The sequence below is a fragment of the Sitophilus oryzae genome, unplaced genomic scaffold, assembly GCF_002938485.1.
Source record: "Sitophilus oryzae breed Bouriz unplaced genomic scaffold, Soryzae_2.0 scaffold_172_pilon_pilon, whole genome shotgun sequence".
Lineage (NCBI taxonomy): Eukaryota > Metazoa > Arthropoda > Insecta > Coleoptera > Curculionidae > Sitophilus > Sitophilus oryzae.
Genome location: NW_022146424.1, coordinates 9,882,028 through 9,904,809, shown reverse-complemented (window position 1 = coordinate 9,904,809; position 22,782 = coordinate 9,882,028). Strand labels below are relative to the sequence as shown.

The following is a 22,782-nucleotide window of genomic DNA, read 5'->3' as shown; positions in this document are numbered from 1 at the left end:
TTGTTCTAAAATGGTTTGTTCCTTTTATACTTTTCCAAATTGCCATACCGTTTTAGAGAAAATTACAAAAAAAACCATGAAAATATGGTAAAATTTTTTTGGGACCCGTAGGTATAAAGTAGCAGAAAAAACTTTGAACCGTGGCAACACCTAAAACCACGGTAAAAACAATGCAGTAAGGGTACAAACATAGTGGGTCATCTCGATGCGATGCTCGCCGCGATGAGTTTTAAGCATTGTTTTAAAACAGCGGGTAAGTGCGCGTAGGATGCATCGCGTCGAGATTCCTCACTATGTAGGTAAGGATGTTCGGTCCTAAGATTTCCGATTGGACCGGAAGACCGGATGGACCGAAAGACCGGTTGTTAAAAAAAACGGCGTCAGCGATGGCCATGAAATGAAGATCGCTGTTTATATAGAATTATATGGGGAATGTCATCGATGTTCATTTCTAAGCCAACTGGACACCGTTTTTTTCGATCATACGATAGATGAGTGATCCATGAGTAAGATGCCTTACTTGAATATTAGAGGTACTAAAAAAAGAAGACTTTACTAGACCGAACTAGAATAACAATGAAACATATATCAAAATAAATTACATTGCATGTTCCTGACCATATTATACCGAATGATCGAAAAAAAAACGGTGTCCAGTTTGCTTGGAAATGAGCATCGATTACATTCCCCATATAATTTTACATATAAAATGACAGCGATCTTGATTTCATAGCCATCGCCGACGCTGTTTTTTTTCGATCGTACGGTACCTAGAGTAGGAGAACAACTCAATCAGCTTTGCACAAAAACTAATGCCGAAATCGTTTTATACAGGTTTTTTAATTTTCATATTATCATGATTATGAATCTATATTTCTTTACCAATTGAAACCGGTCTTCCGGTATCGATTGAAACCGGTCTTTCGGGACCGATTTAAACCGGTCCACAGTGGTTCCCCTTAATTAGCTGCGCGGTCATAACTGTTAGATATCTAGATATAGCTTGACTGCACCTTTTTTAATAGAAATTGATAACAAATGCTAAATAAATGTATATAAAAAACTTAATGTTATATGTATTAAAAAAATTGGGCCTAGTTCGTGTGATTTGCATTTTAAGTTCTATTAACTATTCGAAAAGGTATACAGATTTTGTTTGCACATATGTACATGTTTTTTCATATTGTCATATATGGTCAAATTATTTTAAATGTTGAAAAAATAAAAGAGACAGTTGTTTCATTTTATAAATACAATTTTATTGTCAATTGATATACAGTGTGTCCACGAAATAAGTTGACACGAAGAGGAAAAAATAAGTTACTTTTATTTTAAGACAAAAAGTCAATCTTTAACCACCCGTTATAAGATCCGGCGGCAATTCGCGGCAGCCAGTGGCAATTAATTTATGTGCAATATACTTTAAGCAACAAGTATTATCATGCCGTTTAAGAGGATTTGAAAGGGAAAGTAGTTAAAAGTCTTAAAGAGTGACAAGCAAAAATGTAAAAATACTATTTTTGTTGCCTTCAAATAAATTGCCATAAACTAATATTACTTAGGTTTAATTAAGTGCAAAAAAGAAAAAACAGTTCTTTGTACCTTCTTTTCGAATGTCCATTACAGAAAAGGTAACAGCTTTTATCAATTTTAATAAAATAAGTAATTAATTGGCGTTATCTGAAAACTGTTTATGTCAGCTTGATACCAGTAGCAAAAATGTGACATTTCTATTAAAAAAAGCGCTACACTAGGCTTACTTGATTTTGTTATTTATTATGTATCGTTTACAGGGGAATATAAGAAAAGAATTAGCAACAGTTTCATGCAAACATTTTGAAATATTAATATTTCTAGGTAATGACCTATCTGGGAACCACTGTGCGGTCTTCCAGTACCGGTACCGAAACCTGTATACCGGTCTTGTAAAAGACGATACCGATACCGGAATACTTCAAAAGTACCGGTCTTGGTACCGGCATAGCGGAAGACCGAACATGCCTATATGTAGGTACCTTAAGAGCAACACCTATTTGCGGCAATTTTTTGATTAGCGCCCTGTTAAAAGTGCATTCCTCTATTCATAAATATACGCTAAAATTAGGATATTAAAAATATGATGAGCGTAATAATCCTGCCGCCGGATCTTAGTATAGTATTTTTAATTATAACTCAATTTTTTCAAATGGAACGGGGGTGGCTCATTTCCGGTGAAACAGGAAGTGACCGAAAACAATTGAATGCAGCATTTAATACTAATTTATGTCATATTCTAACATACCAAATCTCGTTTTTATATTTGAAAAAATAAAGTTATAGGGGTGAGCCACTTTTGAGAAACATCCGGTATGGTGTATATGGTTTAAACATTATTAAAACCAACAATCTGTGTGAGAAAACTCTCTAAATAGCCAACCCACACTATTTTACCGTTAACGCATCCAAATTCAACCCACGCCAAAACGCTCCAAGTCTATCCCGTTCCCGCAAAACCCACTCTAACCTCGCTTTTTACGCTCTACCCTCGCGAAATCCCGGGGCTCTAGACGCGCGGCGCGAGGGGGCAGTTAAAGTAGAGCCGGCGCCCTCCATTGGCCGCTCTCTTTTCTTACGTAATCCTAAGACTCCGCCCCTAAGGTAGAGGTGGGGTGGATTGCGGAGTGGGGGGAAGGAAAGTGAGGCGTCCCTCCCACCGAAAACTGCCGTTTAAATGGGGCGCGTTCCCGCGATTAAAATCTAATTTAATAGTAGTTTAGCGAGATTGCGACTGAGTTGATTGTTTAATGCGATCGGGAGGGGGTAAAGGGGCGGTGGGAAATTGCTAGAATGGGATAGAGGTAGAGGTGAATGTACAGGGTTAGAGGAAGTGAAGGTATTTTTGAATAGTAGTTACCAAAAAAATGAAATGTTGATTTTTTGGAATAAAATTAATAGCGTGTCTTAGATCTACATACATATGTTGTATGCCATATGAAAGTTTCAAGGTATTTAGAGTAATTTAAGTGGATTTTTTCACCCATCAAAAAAAAATGCAATAAATCTCTGTCGACGTATCATGCAGGTAATTTGGATACCAGCAAAAAGAGAGCATAGCAGCAAATATATTATTTATATTAAAAAGGTAAATATAACATTGATAAAAAAGTATCCAAATATTTATTAGAAAAGAAAAATAGGTAGCATATTTACAGTGGTCGCACAAAAATACGTTCCGGCATCATATCTGACACAGGTGCACTCATGATTCGCATGTGAGGCACTGATCACACTTTTCTCCTCCTGTACCACTCCTTCGCTGAAAAAAAATAGCTTACTTTGGGTTTTTTTCTTATAACCGATTCTGAACCGTCCTGTAAGTGTGATACGCAAGCGCAGAAGGAAATATGAAGAAAGTATTTCATTTGCTCATGCGCTGCAGAGTTCTAGGGACGGTTCTGAATCGAAAATAACAAGAACTCGAGCAAAGCTACAGTTTCTTCTGGATCTCTATTTAAATCAAATTCTGGGACGAGTTCTGAGGAGGTAGAAATAATTCAGCTTGCATTAGAATCACTAATCAATCACAATTATTTGTTCACATATTTTTGCTCTGTACTATAAATTTAAATAACTACAAAATCTGTTGTCCACTAAATACCAGCTGAACTAGTAGTTTTTACCATATTTGAACAGATAGCGCCAAGCATAGCTTCAATAATAATTTCAGAAATATACGGTATCGAAAGAGGTGTACAACTTATTTTAGATAGGAATTATTGGAAAGAAGAAATAACAATCTTATCCGGTAGTCAAGCAGCTTTAAGAGCAATAAGCTCAGTAACCGTCAATTCGAAGTTGGTCAAACAATGTCTAGAGAATCTGACTGCGAGAGTATTGAAGTCATGGTTACAAAATCCCGCTTAAGATGGGCTGGTCACGTATGCAGAATGCAAGTAAACCGCATACCAAAATCTCTGCTTTACGGTGAGCTTGTAGACGGCAAGAGGAGGCCGGGTGGACAACTGAAAAGATACAAGGACATTTTCCACGAAAACATAAAGGGGATTAACATGCAGAATGAGTGGGAAGAAGCAAAATAAAAGATTTTCCTTGATTTAAGTAAGAACAATCTTTGGATGCGAAGTTATTAATAAATAAAACACTCTCTCAAAAAAAAGTGCCTGTATACCACCTGAGGAAAATAATTTCATGGCTAAACTGCGCAATAAAATATACTTATCATAAATGACAAAGCTGGAACAAGAAAAAATATTGGTAAATATACCTACCTTTAGAATTATTAGATCAATTTATCATTTGATGCGATCAACTTTTTGCGTTACACTGTATATAGCGTTTAAGAAGGAAAGAGCTACGAATAGGGAATAGAGATAGAGAGCGGTGGGGGGTGAAAGGGGTGGTTTATTGCCGGGAAATGCGCCAGACGATTTGGGATAATGGAAAACCTTATGTTTATTGCAGTTGTACGAGTCCCGGAGTCGATTTTCGAGTCAATTTGGGATTCCGCTACGTACCCAAAGACCGATGATGTGTTTGTGGGAAATATGCTTTGTGTGCGCGCCATATAAATTATCCCTTTAAGGGAAAATGGAACGGATTTAATTCCTTTTGTGTTTAGAAATGCACTATTGTGGGTTGATACGTAACAAAAAAATGATGCATTAAAAGAAAAATGGAATTGGCTTTATTTAAAGTTGAGAAAAATAGTTAACTTTAATCTATTGTTTTCAAATCTATTGTGATCTAGTTCAAAATAAACTATAATTATAATTTGTTCAATGATTTTTGAAGTGAAACTTCTTTTGAATTTTGTAAAAGTGAATCAAGTTATTTATTAATTTTTAATTTATTACTTATTGGACTTTTCAAACTATAGACGGAGAGCCTGGCTACATAAAAAACCTTATCATCGTTACATGGCCAATTTTTCTTGTGAAGTATCCTTTTGTGTTGCCATTATGAAATAGTCATGTCTGCCAGCGCGATCCCGGCGCTTAAAGCGCGGGGATCGCGCCAATAAAAAGGGGGCGGCCAATAGAAAGGGTGAAATTTTGACACTAAAAATATTATAAGGTACACGAGTTATAATTACCAAATAGCTTTTATTTGTTATTAAGAAACGTGAAAAATTGTTGGAAGACATTGCCGGGAGATAACACGAAAGAGGCATGAAATTTTTTCCAAAGGCCATAATTTAAAAAAAAAAATGGCATACATGCATGTGCATTGGTGGAATGTCATATATTTATTTATTTTAAAAGCCGTATACAAAAGGGCAGATAGAAAGATCGTGGCTCAGTCAGCGGTAGACAGTTACTAAAAGTGCGATATTACTCTCTACAGGGTGAGTCTTAAATAAGTGCAAATATTTTCAGAGCTGGTAGATCTCGATAAAAGAAACATATTTTCTCTTTACTGTTTTCCAAATAAGTACAAAATAACCGAGTTATTCAAGTTTGAAAATTTAAAAAAAAATTGATTTAAGTATTTTAAAAAAATTTTGTGAGCCATCTTTTTTTTTTCTTTATTTGTATCCATTCTTTTAGTGTCGTTACCACAGAGGTCGTAACCATAGAGTAAAGCCATAACCATGGTAGGTTAAGAAATAATTACGCAAATTTAGCCACGGTATAACGTGAGTAAATTTGCGGTGAACAGGCAGTGCTAAAAAGCTTTCTAAAATATACAGGAACATTTAAAAAAAATAAAAAATGCACGATTTTCGACATCTTTTTTTGCGAAAAAAAATCTCATAGACGTGTTCCTGGAGTCGAAATATATTACCCCTAAAAGTATTTGCACTTATTTAAGACTCATCTTGTATAAGCATTTTCAGGGAACGCTCGCCGCGTTGTCAATTGAAACATAATACATGTAAGTCTGATACGTAAGGAAGACTCGTTTGGGAGAGCGAGGATCTATATATGATACGATGAGTCAGATACAAATAGTGAGACAGAATAATAAAGGTATGATAATATCTGTTTTGGAAATAATAATAAAACATATTTATAATATAATCGTATACATGATTTATCTATACTTAAATGGATGAGGCGGCAAGCGTTCCCTGAAAGCGCTAGAGTAATATCGCGCTTTTGATAACTGTCTCTCGTTGATTTAGCCACGATCTTTTTGTCTGCCCTTTTGTATACGGCTTTTACAATAAGTAAATATGACATTTCACCAATCTGCATGCATGTATGCCATAATTTTTTTAAAAATTATGGCATCCGGAAAAAAATTTCATACCTCTTTCGTGTTGTCTGCCAGCATTTTAGCGACGAGAAAAATGTCTGCCAACAATTTTTCAGTTTCTTAATAATAAATAAAAGCTATTTGGTAATTATAACTCGTATACCTTATAATATTTTAGTGTCAAAATTTCACCCTTTCGATTGGCCGCCTCCGTTTTAAGCCCCGGGATCGCGCTGGCAGACATGACTATTTCATAATGGCAACACAAAAGGATACTTCACAAGAAAAATTAGCCATGTAACGATGATAAGGTTTTTTATGTAGCCAGCTCTTAGACTACTACACTTTTTCAAACATGTTCTTCAAACGTTTTACTTCATATACCTACATATACACACATATGCACATAGTGCACATACAATTTTTTTTTAGTTTTGAAATATCTTGTCAAATATAAGAAAAAAATAAAATTGAAATCTTCTATTTTCTGTTTTTCTCAAATATCTCTGGAATTTTAAATGTTTCCAAAGGGTATGTTTTTAGGCATATTAATGCACAACTTTGTCCTAATTTGACCATCCTTGTATTTCCTATAGTTTTCGAGATTCAATGGGAGAGTTGAATTTGAATTACTGAGATGAACCGAACCGCCTATTTAAAAATAGACATATTTCTTTATATTCAAAACATTCAGTTTTTAAGACACTCTGTAATAAAATTATTGATTTTTAAAATATTATTCGCAAACTAGGGCGAGAGGGAAATTAGGCGACGACCAGAGAGATAATAGTTGTTAAATAAGAGCTTCTAGACTAGAGGTGGGAATTCTAGTTCCTTGGGAGGAATTAGTTCCTTGAACTAGGTACTTAGTTCACAATAGTTCCCGACTAACATTGACATCCCCGTTGCTTGCTAATGGATTTCGTTTTCAGTCAGAACTATTCTCAGTTTACTATTCAAAATTATACAGATCATTATAATTTTTATAATGTACGAAATATAAGAAGACGTGTAATTGCATATGTTAAAAACATATAGGTAAGTTTTATAGCAGATAAAAAAATTAAAGAAACTCAAATCAGAGTTTAAAAACTATATCACAAATCAATTGGAGGAACTAATACGAAAAATTTACGAAATAATGTATATTTCCTCACTTCAAGCTTTTTGTTTTTGTCTAAAAATTCAGAATATCTACATCGTTTTATAAGATATTTCTTAATTTTAGGGACCTAAAGTGAAACATTCCCATAAAATATTTAAAAAACAAAGTAAAAATCAAAAACAGTATCCACGACAATTCTCTGTGGTAATTACGCCGCGCCGGCTGTGGCAATCGACAAGGCCGAATCCATCGTCGTCGCCTTGTATTATATCTCGGATCTGCCGACTGAATAGATTCCCGTAAACTAGTCTTTTAATAGTTCCTCTATGTCCGGATCCGATAACATACGGCTGGCACTCCCCACTATAAAAGATATATGTTAGGGTGTCTCTCTGTTGTATGTGTCAATTTTCCTGCAATAAATGGAAATTTTAGGTTTCTTTTAATACATCTTTTTTTTTAATTCAATATTAAGGCTATTATCCCTATTATTTAATAGACAGACGCGACCGAAATCCAGTGACGTAGGTGCGAGCGATTTTTCACCCCGTGATCGATTGAGCGTCGCGTCGAGACGAACGCTTCCTTCTCCGCTATATTATTATCCAGTGCGTTAGATCTGCAACATATGTTTTTGATAGGCACTAACGAGGGGCCCGGAGCCCCCTCCGTCTCACCCTGCTCCCCCCTATCTATCGTTTCGTCTCTATCTCTCCTCGAAAAATACTAGGGGGATCGTTCGGATGTTATTCCGTATATTAGTTCGCATTCCTGGACCTACTATAGTCTCAGATAGATTGGCCTCTTTGAATAAAATGATTAGGGAAGGAGCAATCAACATTTGGATGGCTTAAATAATTTCTTGTTTATCAGTGCCGTTCTAAGTTTATTTAAAACGCGTAAAAATATAATGTAGGATATATTCAATAATTTGTAAATTTTGATTTACTTTGTCAATAAATTTTATTAGTTATTAAAATTGTTATAAAAATATATTTCTAATAAAAATAGCAAACTTATAATAATTATTTAATAACAAAAATAGTATCAGATACGCTCTGAAACACCTAAGTAAAATTGACGTATCCTAATTTTTTGACAAGGTTTAAATAAAAGCGACAATGCAAGAAAAGGTCTAGTACACGTACACGTAACGTGTCTTTTTGAAATTATATCACAATAAAAATTTTACATTCTTGTTGGTGTTTTTCCTGCTCTAAAAGTTGATTTGGTATTTTTAGATGAGAAGATAACAAGAAAACGTATATCATACAATTATGAGTTATGAAAACTTAAACTTTTATCTCGATCTTATGATTCAGCACTGTTTCATCTAGCGATGGGATAACTCGAGTACTCGGTTATTGAAATAACGGACATCGCTCGATTATGAACGAACGATGCAAGGACGAGTTACGAGCGACGAACGCAATCGATCATAGAATGGAATAAATTGAAATTCGATTTTAATATGAGATATTCGATACAAAGTCGAGCGAATTTTTTACATACATTGCAGGTAGCAAATTTATACGTTATTCGCTGCGTATCTGAGTGGCCATAATTTTACGACCTACAACTAAAATGATTTAAATTAAACTAAATCAAGCGAATTACTCATCGCTCGTCGTTTGCTACTTGCCATTCATCACCGAAAGAATATGTGCTCTGCGCACGCAACTTACTGCTTGGCGTTACGAGTTGGAAGTACAACAACGCGCGAGGGGCGTATTTTTAAATACGAACGAAATATCGCTCAAGGATCGCTCGATTATTGAAATCGCTTCAATCTCGAGTACTCGATTATTGAAATTAATCGGTTTTTACTATCCCTAGTTTCATCCAATAGTTAATAAAATATAAAACCACTTTGTAATAGTGCCAATGTTAAACATGCGCTTGTGCTAATTTTAACTTAAAGGAATTATTATGTAGTCTTATTGATAAGTCATCACTACTAGAAAGATCAGGTATTTCTAAAATAATTGCTTTTGATTAGTTTTGAATAAAAGCGAAATGCAAAAAAAGATGTATAATATTAGTTAATTCTAAGCGAATTTCATAATTGATTGGTTTATTACACGTACACGTAACGTGTCTATTTGAAATGATATCATAAAGCTCTAAAAGTTGATAATGTATTTCTAGTTCATTTATGAATTATGAAAACTTAAACTTTTATTTTGATCTTATGATTCAGCACTGTTTCATCAAACAGTTAATCGAAGATGTAAATCCACTTTGTAATAGTGCCAATGTTAAACGTTGTGCGGTTTGTGCTAATTTTAACTTCTTAATGTCAGCAAATAAGGCAGTGAATTCTATAGCAGGCATAATAAGTATAAACTTTATTGTTTTAAATAATAATAACATTTTCAGTAAGATAATAAAATGTGCATCATATCTGCTGAAGTTATAACAAATTTATGAGAAAACTTCTTTCTCTAAAATAATAACGATAACGTAGTGCAGAAAATAAATATTATAAAGAATATAACAAACGAATATATGATCGAAAAAAAAACGGTGTCAAAGACGGCTAAGGAATGACAATCGGTGATAATTTTGCCGAAGTCAATCTCTAGACGTCATTTACTAAAAATTGACATAAAACTTCAAAAATTAAGACTATTTATAGAAAAATAAAGGAGGATAGAACGTTACCAGACACACAAATCTATTTCCAAAAAAATATTTTTCTCGAGTTTCAAACTATACCATTTAAAAATCATTTTTACTCAATATAAAATTAAATTACAACCAAATGACTAGGGCTTGACCTCGCTAAAATTATTACTGATTATTATTCTACAGTCGTCTTTGACGCTGTTTTTTTCGATCGTATGGTTCTTGTAACTATGAGGCATTTATTATGTAGTCTTCTTAATAAACCATCACTACTACAGAAAGATCAAGTATTTAGAACTCCATAAACAAAACACAACATAAACAAAACAAAATAATATTTTGTTTTATTTATGTTGTGTTTTATTTATTCCTGTGCAATATTATTTTTTTTAATTGTACATAAGTTATATTGATAAATATAATAATATATGCAGGAATTTTTTCTTGAAGTGCCAAAGTAAGAAATAGTTCTTTTTGTATATTACTTTTTTGGTTTTTGGTGTTTTGTTTAAAATACACGCTTGTTTGTTTTGTATTAACACATACCGTAATTTTTTTTTGAAAATAAATAACCCGATTAGATTTTTTCACTTTTATACAGTTTTTTTTCACAATATTTTGAAGTAATCACTTGTCACTCAAATTTTAAATATATTTATCTACAACCGTTTAGTTATAACGTTTTTACATCACTATTTTTTTAGTATTTCAGTTACGTTATGAGATTCATAACACAATTAGTGGTGTTATGAATCTATAACACAACTAGTTGCTATAATAATGAAAAATAACTACGAACATCTAAGTATATTAACTTTTCCGGCAATAATGATTCCGTTGCGCGTACTGCGGCAAGTTCTACATCTGAAGGGAGACTTTCGGAATCGCTCATCGTAATTTTTAATATGATTTTTCTGGGCAAAAAGTGCTTGCGTTTATTTGTGACAAATGTCATAGTTAAAGGTGGGCGACTAATAAACGAAAATTAAAACAGCATTTTCTTATTTTTCGGTTGTAGATAAAACGTTGTACATGACACGTGCGTTTAAACATGATTACAACACTCGTGTGATTAGAACGACTCGGTCTACGACTTCGTCGTTCTAATCGTGCACACTCGTTGTTGTAATCATGTTCATAAACACACTTGTACTGTAAATAACTATAATAATTTTCTGCTAGGCGTTCCCATTTTACCCAACTATTTCTTTGTAAAATAAAAAAACCTACTTTGAAATTAAAATGACAGATACATCTATCACTGTTAAGGATTTTGTCGTTGAACAGTATACATGGTGGCGCACCTCAGTTGCCTCTGTTGATTATACGAAAACGGAAAGATCACTAGAAAATTGTCATGGCGATACCAGCCATCTTGATTGCAATTTTATTTAAAATCGCTTTTTATTCAAAATCTGATATAGATAGGTATAGAAAACCCTAATATAGTTTGAAAGATCATTTGAATCTGCTTCGATTTATTTTAAAAAATACAGGGTGTTGCATTTGAAATAACAAAGTTTTTATGTAAAATAAATTCTTAAAATAGATCACCAATTTTTGATACACCTGTATAAGTTTAACGACGCAATAACATTTTTCAGTAAAGTTTATTTCTTTACCTTTAACCTCAGCACAAGAAATAATTCTGAAAAGTAATGTACAGGGTGTTAATAATCAATTTTTTTGTAGCATGCATATTTAAATATCTTTAAATATCTCAAAAACCAAAGATTTTAAACATAATTAACCCTTACAATAAATGCCTTTTTTTGGGCCCAAGAATCCAAAAACGAAATAAAATACCGGGTGTTCCATAAGAAAAAATATAACTTTGGTATGGATCTTAGTTCTGAGACACCCTGTATATTTCAAAATAATTTTAAATTGTGCAAATTGCCTACCCACATATGCCCATAAAATATTTTGTTTTTATATTTTTTCGTTTTCGTATAATCAACCGAGGTGAATGGGGTGCGCCACCCTGTATATGTATATTATTAATTTACTAATCTATTAAATAAAAAAAAGTATTTTTTTGTAAAATGCTATTGGACTAAAATCCAAATGAAAACCAGTTCATCCATTTTACTTATAAACAAAATTTATCTAATAAAAAAAAGATCATGTTCAGGATGCATATCCTACTTCGTTGTCAGAAGCAACAAAGAAAAAATAAAACCATATTGAATAGAATTATGTAGTTTTTAAGGAACGAAAGTAATTATTGTGATATCATAAAATAACGACTAAATAAAAAAATAAAAATATTTCTGACAGCGGCCTGTTCGGAGTCATAGTAGGCGCTCCTCCCCTAAACGGCTCAAGATATATTACTTTGTGTTTAGTATACAAATCACAAACACACTTGTAAATTGCCATAAAATCGCCGGGCCCGATTATATCGTCGGGAATAAAAGAAACGTCACTGGCAGAAGTCGTCGGCACAGATTTCGGTCAAATAAATTATATTATCGAGAGAGATAGAGGGGGAAGAAAGACGCTGCTGCTCTCTCGGTCCCTCCGAGCCCCTGGCTTTTTGTTCGCTTTTCTTCTGCTGTGCGCCGGTCGGAGCAAATCATTTCCTACCATGAACGAATGTTTGGAATTGTTGAGATATATTTATATATCGATTATAATACATAACCTTAAAGATTAGGAATATTTTTTATAAGATAAAAATGTTTCAAGGTGTGTAGTTTTTTCAAAATATTTTCCACTACAGTTTAACAGGAAGCGGCTACCAAGTAGTGATGTGTCAGTATTTGAGTGACGCAATTTTTTATGTAACGTTGTATCGCGCTCCACAACGAATCAGGAACCTGTTCCTGAAGAACGACAATCATAATAACGACAAAACTATAAATTATTTACAATCGCTCTTGGAGTTAGCTCGAACAGCAGTAACCGCATAGCGCCGTGTTTCGCTCCAGCCGTCGGCGTCGGCGTCGCCCTTGTATTTCGTCGGTCCTGAACAGTAGTAACTGGCACTAGAACTGGTATATATGTAGCGTCGCGCGACCTCGATCGCTTCGTCAGTCGCGAACAGATGTAACTGGTATCGACCTATACCGCGACGTACTTCGCTCCAGTGCCAGTGGTCGTACTGGTCGTGCGACTGCTGGAGCGTAGGGTCGAGTTTTCGTCGCTCGCGAACAGTTGTAACTGGAACGTAGCGTCGCTCTTTAATCGGCCGCTGTTGGCATTGATGCTTCAGTTACAGTCGTTACGATAGGCACTTTCCAGATCGCGATTTTCGGTAGGTCTAGGTACTAAGCATTTTTGCTTGATAATAAATATATGTTAGGTACATTAGATAGTTACAAATAAACACTTTTACAAAAATAAAAAAAAAGAAATATGCCCGAAAAAAAAAGGAAATTTGTAAACCTACTTTCAATTGATTAAAATATAATCCCAATTATCTTACAAATGTATGTATTTTAATATAAATTCTAACGGTTATCGCGTATCAGATGAATATAAATCTAAATATTATTGGCAAAAATATAAGTTATAATAAGCTATTCTTCAGTCTGATGAGTAAAAAGTATTTAATACCAATAAATTATATTATTTTAAAATTTTTATTTAATAGTTCTATTTTCAAAATTAAAAGCTAACATAACTAAATTCTTCTACCGATCTGCATGTTGATTATTGTTTACAAATTTGGGGGGTTTTTGTGGTAATTATTGGGAAAAGTGGAAATCGTCCGATTTTCACCAAAATTGGTATACACCCTATTTTGAGGTCGTAGATTACGAATCTGAACTTGTTTCCTGGCGGTCTCTTACCGTTTTTCAGAAAAACGGAAAATTAAGTCAACATTTAATTTTTCTTAATTTCTCTTATTTTTAAGGTTTTTTCGCACATATTTTGTTAGGTATTCAATAAACAATCAGGTTTTTGCTATTTTCTTGCATTCTATGCATAATAGAGGCCAAACATTTGCTAAAATAAATTTGTAAACAATCTGAAAATGTTGGGTTATGCGTTTCTGACATTTAAAGCGACGTTGCCAATGCTGAACCTAAATTTAGCGCGTTTTTTTCGCCCCCTCTGGGATTACTAGATTCATGGAAAGAGAAATATTTTCCCCTACATTCCAAGGCAAAAACCGTTAGATTTGAACGATTTTTCCAACTGATTTTTATTGATTAATGTGCACGAGGTGCAGTTAGAGCTTTTTTCTGCGACTGAAGACTAGTAAGTATTTAGCAATGGAGCCCTGCAATGGATGCACTTTGGACGTCGGAGGTATGTATAATATAGTCAATGATGAGGGTAAACTAAATAATTTTTTATTTTCTCATGGGGTATTTTCTATCGAACCTATAAATTGTCCGAGATGCCATGTACCCTGCAAATTTTACGCACGCGATAAATTTAGATTTCGTTGCACTAATACAGTGTATTTGTCTAAAAAAAGGGGACTAAATGTACGTTTAAAATTGGGGCAAAGAGGGGAACTTTTTTTGAGAAGACGTGTTTTACTGGTTAGCCCATAATCACGGGCAGGAGTGGATGATGGTCGAGCTGCAATTGGCGTCCGATACTGTTGTCAACTGGACAAATTTCTGCAGGGAAGTTTGTTTAATTTGTCTGGTTGATAACTCCCAAAAGGTGGGGCCCAGGGGTTATATTGTAGAGATCGACGAATGTAAGATGGGCAAAGAAAATATAATAGAGGTAGAGTAATCGACGGTCAATGGATTTACGGAGGAATCGAACGGGAATCAAAAAAGCTCTTTTTGGTACCCGTTGAAGAACGGTCGAAGGAGCATCTGCTGGCGGTTATTCAAGAATGGGTACTACCGGGTACTACAATAATATCGGATTGTTGGAAATCGTACAACTGCTTCGCAGATGAAGGTTTCCAACATCTGACGGTAAACCACTCCCAAAATTTTGTCGATCCAGACACTGGAGCACACACGCAAAATATTGAGAGAGTATGGAGGGATCTGCGCGGAAATGTTCCTAAATATGGCCGGGCAAAAGATCATTTTCCCACTTATTTGGCGGAACATTTATTTCGGAGGAAATTTCGAACACCCAAACATCAGGAGATGTACCATTAATTTTTAAATATATCTCAAATGTCTATCCCCCTCTGCCAATATGGAGCTAAACGCTTAGGTGGATTACTGTGCCTCTATTTTATTGTGAGAGTGTGGAAGATTGAATGATGATTTACAAAAAAAACAAAAACAGAAAAAAAACAAAAAACTGTACCAAAACCCAAACCAACTTAACCTTAACCAAACCCAATTTATTATTCTATCCACAACTACTCTCATATATCCTAGAAAATGGCGAGCGAAATGATCCCACCCTCATCCCTTTCCTGGCAGAGATTTGTCCCGCCTCCACGTGGCCTCTGCTGGACTGCAACTTTTTTCTATTTGACATAATTACTATTAATTAATTAAGATATCGACTTAACAGACACCTCCTATTATAATGTTAAAATTAATGTAAGCTTGAATATTATATATTGATAAACTTCTTAGAAAAATGTTGTTGACGAAGTTGGACAAAACCTACATTGAATGTTGGATTATTATTGTAGTTTAATTAAATATATACTTATTTTATTAAATAGTATTTTAAATAAAACGTATTTTATTTAAACTCCCTAATCCCCCGAAAAAATGCAAGACACGGCAACGTCGCAAATTTTCAGATTTCTAGATCAGGTCTAGATTATATTTGTCTCTCTCGTTGCATAGGAGAGAGAAAGAGCGATATATGAACGGTCAAGTGTCAATCTTGTCAGTTTTGGTGGAAATTTTCTTTGTTTATTTTATTAAGAAAAGTGTTTTTCAGTAATATTTTGGGTATTTTTCTATCCACAATCAAGAACAGCTCTTAGATAAACTATAATATAATGAAAATATAGTGATATTACTACTTTATACAGCGGAAATTAAGAAAAATTCAATGTTGACATAATTTTCCGTTTTTCTGAAAAACGGTAAGAGACCGCCAGGAAACAAGTTCAGATTCGTAATCTACGACCTCAAAATAGGGTGCATACCAATTTTGGTGAAAATCGGACGATTTCCACTTTTCCCAATAATTACCGTTATTGTTTATGAATTTGCACGGACACAGAGATAACGGCAGGGAGAGAAGTAGGTACAGTAACCAGAAAAACCGCATAGGCGGGAACAGCGACACTTTGGAAGCCGGAGCCTCGGTTACAAAATCGTGGCATTTCTCTTGAACTGTCGCTACTGTAACGCGACTAATGTGGAACTGGTATTCCCATCACTACTTTGGAGTAAGTATGTAATAGATAGGGTTTAATCATAAAGCCAAACCATTCGCTATAGTTCTTGTGTATTAATTTCAAATCTATGACGAATCGTTTTTTTGAATAAATAGAATTAGTGAAAGGAAGATAATATTAAAATTAGTTTCTTTCTTAAGAATATGCATTAAATTTAAAGGTTCACGTGCCCATATGCACTCACTGACGAACTGCTACTGATCATATGGTATATCGTATGTAAAAACTAATAAAACTAAATCAGCGACATGTCATCGGCAGCGACAATCTAAGCAAACGCCAAGAGAGATCAAAAGCCGGAAATAAAACGCACGACGTCGCTCGGCCTTATGAGCGTAGGGCAGGGGGTGGCCTGAGGGGAGGGAGGGCCCTAATTCCGCGTAATACTCCGATAATCGACCGCAAAGCCCCCGAAATTGTTTTCTCTAGGCTAATGTCTGCACTCTATTGATCTTTATCTGAAGGGCTAAACGTTGAGGATAGGGGGTGAGACCGGCGAGGCGGGGGTGCATATAATTTCGAATAACCACGCATTTCGTAGTCGTTCTTCCCTTTTCGTTTATATTGACGAGGATTTTATTTGAGGAAATCTGGCATTTTTGGTTCGTATTATATACAAGGGTATTATCAATTGTGAACTTATTGAAAACTGATTTACAAAACCGGTTACAACTTTTTTCAAGTGAAACTTCTTTACGCGCTTTGGGAATAAAAATTCAAGGCCGTGACTCACTCTACCCCGATGAAAAATAAGCTTGTGGCAACACTGGCTAACGATCTATGTCATACGCGGCTAAGGAAATCACTATAATAAACTTGAAACCGTACCACCTAGGGTATCCAGCATACTTAGCATAAAATAAGTGGTCCCGGGACTCAATGATGGTCCCGGGACCTCAACTTGGTCCCGAAACTGCTAAATTATTATTTTATAGCGACGACGACAATGAAACTGTGGATGAAGAGATCATTTACGACCTAACTGACAGCTACAACATAAACGAATTAGTCAACAAAGTCCGAAAAATCGTAAAGTTATTACGATGCTCTCCATTGAAAAACACTGTTTTACAGAAATACGTGCACGGAAAATACAACCAAGAATTAAATCTTATTTTAGATTGTAAAACCCGTTGGAATAGTCTTGATGGAATGCTAGAAAGGTTTGTTTTTCTAAAAGATTGCATACAAAAGGCCATGATTGATCTCTCCATATCAGTAAATCTCTGTGACTACGATTTTGAAATTATGGACGGAATTGTTAAGTGCCTAGAACCTATAAGGCTAGCTGTGATGACACTATGTAGGTATGAAGCAAATCTCTACACTGCTGATGCTAGCTTTAAGTTTATATTCGAAGAACTTTCAAAAATCAATGCGCCTTTAAGCCAAAACTTACAGAAAGCATTGAAGCAACGAATAAACGAGCGAAGAACCCTTGCCTCCAGTGTGCATGGTTATCTCTGTAATCCACACTAAAATATATAGAAAGTTTAAGCAATCCTTTAGATTTTAATCAGGCTAAGCCAAGAAATCTTAAAATTCATTGACAAATTGGTGCAAAGATTATCACAATCGAAAGTGCAAGAGCAAGAAGCTGTTTCAGATGAAGACGAAGTTTCGCTGGCCGAGATAAGTACCAGAAATAGTAATCAGGTCGAGAAAGTTCGATTGGCAAATAGGTTAGACGGATTTATTGAAAGTGCAATATCAGCTACTGCCTCAACAAGAACAAGAGCAATCATACAAACGTCATTAGCTACAAAACCAGATCGATTATCAAAAGTTATAAAAGGAGAAATGGTCTTTTTTGTGGATGAATTGAATTTTCTTTTAAAATGAATATTTTGTTAATAACATTCTGAGAATTCGAATAATGAATTGAACGATAACAAGATAAGTGATATCTGTCTAAAAAAGACAGCGATTTAGAGTGACAAATTGGTTATGTAAAATTTAGAGCGACAATTTTGTTTATGCAAAAGAAATACATATTCTATGAGTTTACTAGTTGCCTAACGATTAACATTAATTTAAAAATAAATCCCCAATATGAATAATGAACAAAACATTTAAACGAAAACAGACCACCGACTACACAAAACACATTGTTGGTTAGTAGAAGTTAGTAGTAGTCAGAGATATAGATGTAGAATTATTTTGGTTTAATGGCCACAGCTATCCGGCCAGGTAATATAATTATCGTTTAATAATAAACCTTAAAAATACATTATAAAATTATAAAGCTAGAATAGTATTCGGTTTTATATTAACTCGAATTTTTTTGAAGTTTATAAAAAGCATTCATAAAAAATTATATATCCTTCAAATTCTTCAATTTAATAGCTGTTACCGCTGTTAAGAATATAATGCATTAAGAATTTTCACTACAAATATGCGCACATCGTGCACAGTGTTTTTTTATGTTAAATCTGAACACAAAAAAGTTGCCAGGTTATTATTGTATTAAATGACCTGTTTATAAATTGACGGTTGTTGTTAATCGAGTTCTGTTGTTTGTGTTCGTCACACGTTCGAGTACGTTTCGATTGATATGGAGAAAATATTAAAAAAAATTTATTCATTTACCAAAAGAAATATAAAAAATACCTTCAGTGGTCGGGACAGAAAAATATTGTGGCCTAGAATTACGTGGCCTCATTAATGTGGCCTCACGTAAAAATAAGATATTAATAATAATTTCATATCAACATAGACCCGATTTTGCTTTGTTTCGTAGCTACAGGGTGATAAAGTCTTAATATTTTTTCTATTTATTATAATTTTCGTACTTATACTTATTATAATATATACTTTGAGCGTTTCGAATGAAATTTTGAGAGTAAAAGTTACTATAAATGCGACATATTTTAAGGCTAAAAAACTATCGCCATATTCACCAGCGACGTGCATATGAGTTATTACTAGTATATTTTTCTAAAAGAAGCATGTACGCCACTGACTTTTTTTTCTTTTGTTAGCGAAATAGTGTAAGCGGTTTAATGCCGATTAAAAGTTATCTCTTGATATTTTGTCGATTTCGGCCTCCTTGGTGAGATAAACCAAACGAAACCAAACCACCCAGGCCGGACAACTTATTCGTGACGTCATCAACTGGAGGCCTAAACTTTGATTGCATTTGGTACACTTTATACGTATATAATGGATATAAACTTTAATTGCACCGAATTTTTAATAAATAATAATTAAACATAAAAAACATCAGATCCCATCTCACATTATCCATCGTCATTGTATTTATTGATGCTGTAAGTGTGTCTAAGTTTCTTTTATTTTCTTTTCCAAGTCTATCATTTTTTTTACAACAGTAGTTTTTCAGACGTGTATTTCTAATAGAATTTATGACAATTTTTACAATAACTTAGTATTAAAAATAGTACATTGCGGAACTTTTAATAATGGTGTTATTACTTTTAATGAAATCCAAAGATATTTTTGATAAAAATATTTTTTTATTGTGAATTTTGAGAAACTCCTCATGGCTTTGCAAAACTTTGTTAAAAATTATATATTCAAATAAAACTATATCATTTGGAAACCCAAGACTGCCTTTAGTAAGGTTTTTTATAAGTGAATTTTGTTCAATATCAGTGATGTCTGAAAATGTTAACTTATTCTTACATGTATCGCATTTAATTTCCTTTAAAACATTATAACAGCAATATCCTTCTAAATAAGCAATAACAGGCCTAACCTTCACACTTTCGATATCTTGTTCAGAAATAGTAATGTCGATGTTAAACCAATCTGATTCAATGTGGTACTTGTATTGCGTGGTATTTCTTTAGACAAGGTATTGTCATCATAAAATCATAAAAAGTATAGATTTTTATAGAACCAAAACAAGTAGATTTTAGGGACATTAATGACTGAATCCTAAGTTTCTTTTTGCCTTCATATAAATGTCGAACACAAATACTGTACTGACTCCCAGCTACTTTTTCTGAATAGAACTTTAAATAGAACTTTTTCACCCTTCTATTATCGATTATAATTACCACCTATCGATAAATCGATGACTGTCAACTGCGGCAATACCACTCCACTCCGCCGCGCGGCACCGTCGCCCCTGAGTAGGGGGCGTAAAATATCGATGAAATACATAATATATACTATAAAAATTTCTATTTTTTTATTGTTTTTTTCTCATATTATAAACTATTGTGAACTTAAAAATATTCCTTTATTAAATTTGATTGACAAAAAGTGAGAGATAAACATTTATTGACTGGTATGATTTTTTCCGTATTCTATTAAAACTATTTTTATATACTATAATATTTTTAAAAACTCGGAAAAAGACATTTTAAAACTTCGAAATATATCTGCTGAGTGAAAAAAGATCCACAATTTGAACTTTTATCGGGTAATTATCAACGCTGCTAAATAGAGTTAGGCCTCCAGTTGGTGACGTCACGAGATTTTTACGTCACAGCTGTCCGGCCTTGTTATTACGGTGGTTACGGATAAACGCAATTTTATTAATTTGCCTTGATCCAAGTCAACCTTGGATCAAGCAACCTTAAAAACCGCAGCAACCTTAAAAAAGCAACCTTAAAAAAATATTATCATCAACTTGAGAACGTTTTAAATAAGTACTCACATATTGATTCCTCATCAAAAAAATATGAAAAAAAGTTCCCATAAACATGGGTATGGAAATGGAGTTTTAGAGTTACAGGATGTTAAAACTTTTTAAAATTAGGTTTTTTGTAATTATCTTAAATACCATAATTTTATTATTTAAAATTGCTGTATGTTGGACTAATAGTAATAAAAACTAATAGTAATAATATTTAGTAATAAATTGGGTAAAATAATAATTTATTAATTTCATTCTTATTTTAATTTTATTAATTGTGATTAATAAAATTGCCTTTATCTCATCAAGGAGGCCGAATTCGACAAAATATCAAGAGATAACTTTTAATTGGAATTAAACGTCCTACACAATTTTGATATAAAAAAAGTCAGTGGCGCACATGTTTCTTTTTGAAAAATATTTCAGTGATAACCCATATACACGTCCCTGATGAATTTATCGACACTTTCTTCTTTCTTAGCATTAAAATATGTAGCACTTATAGTAATATTTACCCTCAAAATTTCATTCAAATCCCTAAAAGTATGTGAAAGAAAATTATAATAAATCGAAAAATTATTAACATTTTAACACCCTGTAGCTACGAAACAAAGCAAAATCGGACCTATGTTGATATGAAAATTAAATCTTATTTTTACGTGAGGAATCTCCCCACGAGAGATGGCACATGTTTTTTTAAACACCGTGTATGTTGTATTAATGATGTGAATATATTATATATTAGAGTAGTTAGGGGATGATTAGCGGATATAGTTTATCTACAGGCAATGGTTCTGTTCATTCACATCGACCTATTACTCTCGTATGAATAATGCTGTTAGACATTTTTTTATAACTTAAACTATTTAGGCATAGCCGTAGTATAATAAGGATAAAATTAATATTTTATTTAATTTGTAGAATATACATATTAATATATATTTATAACTATATTAAACGTAGGTTTACAACAATATCTCACTCCCAACTAACCTGGCTATCCTTAAGTCCCAGCTTCTCCGCCAACTTTTTCCTGTCCGGCTTGCTGATGTACTTCTGGATCTGGAAGCGGCGCTCCAGTCCCTTGCGCTGCAGGTCGCTGAACACCGCTCGGCGCATCATGCCTCTGCGCGGCTTCCCCCGCCCGCTGTGCGCCCAGGGGAAGGTGCCGGGCAGGGGAAACACGGCCGACTGGGTACCGGATCCCACCGGGGTGGATACTGCGAAGGGGAAAACTGAAGTTGATGATTGTAGAATATTTCTTTTTCGGTATTATTGACTGATAACTATCCTAAATTTAGCATGTTGTGATCACAGTCTATTTATTAGAACAGAGTTTCCCAAACTTATACATACAGGGCGTTTAAAAAAACTTGTGCCATTTCGAGTGGGGAGAATCCTCACGTAAAAATAAGATTTATTTTTCATGTCAACATAGGTCCGATTCTGCTTTGTTTCGTAGCTACAGGGTGTTAAAGTTTTGATAATCTTTCGATTTATTAATAATTTTCTTCCAAGTATTTTTATGTAAGGTAAAAGTTACTATAAGTGCTACATATTTTAATGCTGAAAAAAGTGTCGATAAATTAATTAGGGAGGTGCATATAGGTTATCACTGGAATATTTTTCAAAAAAATAAAAACATACGCGCCATTGACTTTTTTCTTTTGATACCAAAATTATGTAGGCCGTTTAATGCCAATTAAAAGTTCTCTTTATATTTCGTCGAATTCGGCCTCCTTGATGAGATAAAAAACAATTTCATTAATCATAATTGATAAAAATAAAATTAATTAAATTATATATTTTATTTAATTTATTATTAAATATTATTACTATTAGTCAAATCTACAGCAATTTTACATAAAAATAATGGTATTTAAGATAATTATAAAAAAAACTAATTTTAAAAAGTTTTAACATCCTGTAACTCTAAAACTATGCATTTCC

General features: G+C 33.7%; 1 protein-coding gene across 1 annotated transcript in view; it reads right to left on the bottom strand.

The window, feature by feature from the left end:
* LOC115881684 (homeobox protein DBX1) overlaps window positions 1-22,782 on the bottom strand; it is a 62,634-nt gene that overhangs the window by 7,541 nt on the left and 32,311 nt on the right. Inside the window, exon 4 of the mRNA XM_030899275.1 lies at window positions 21,826-22,052. Within this exon, the coding sequence (XP_030755135.1) occupies window positions 21,826-22,052 (227 nt within the window). The remainder of the gene's footprint in view (window positions 1-21,825; window positions 22,053-22,782) is intronic.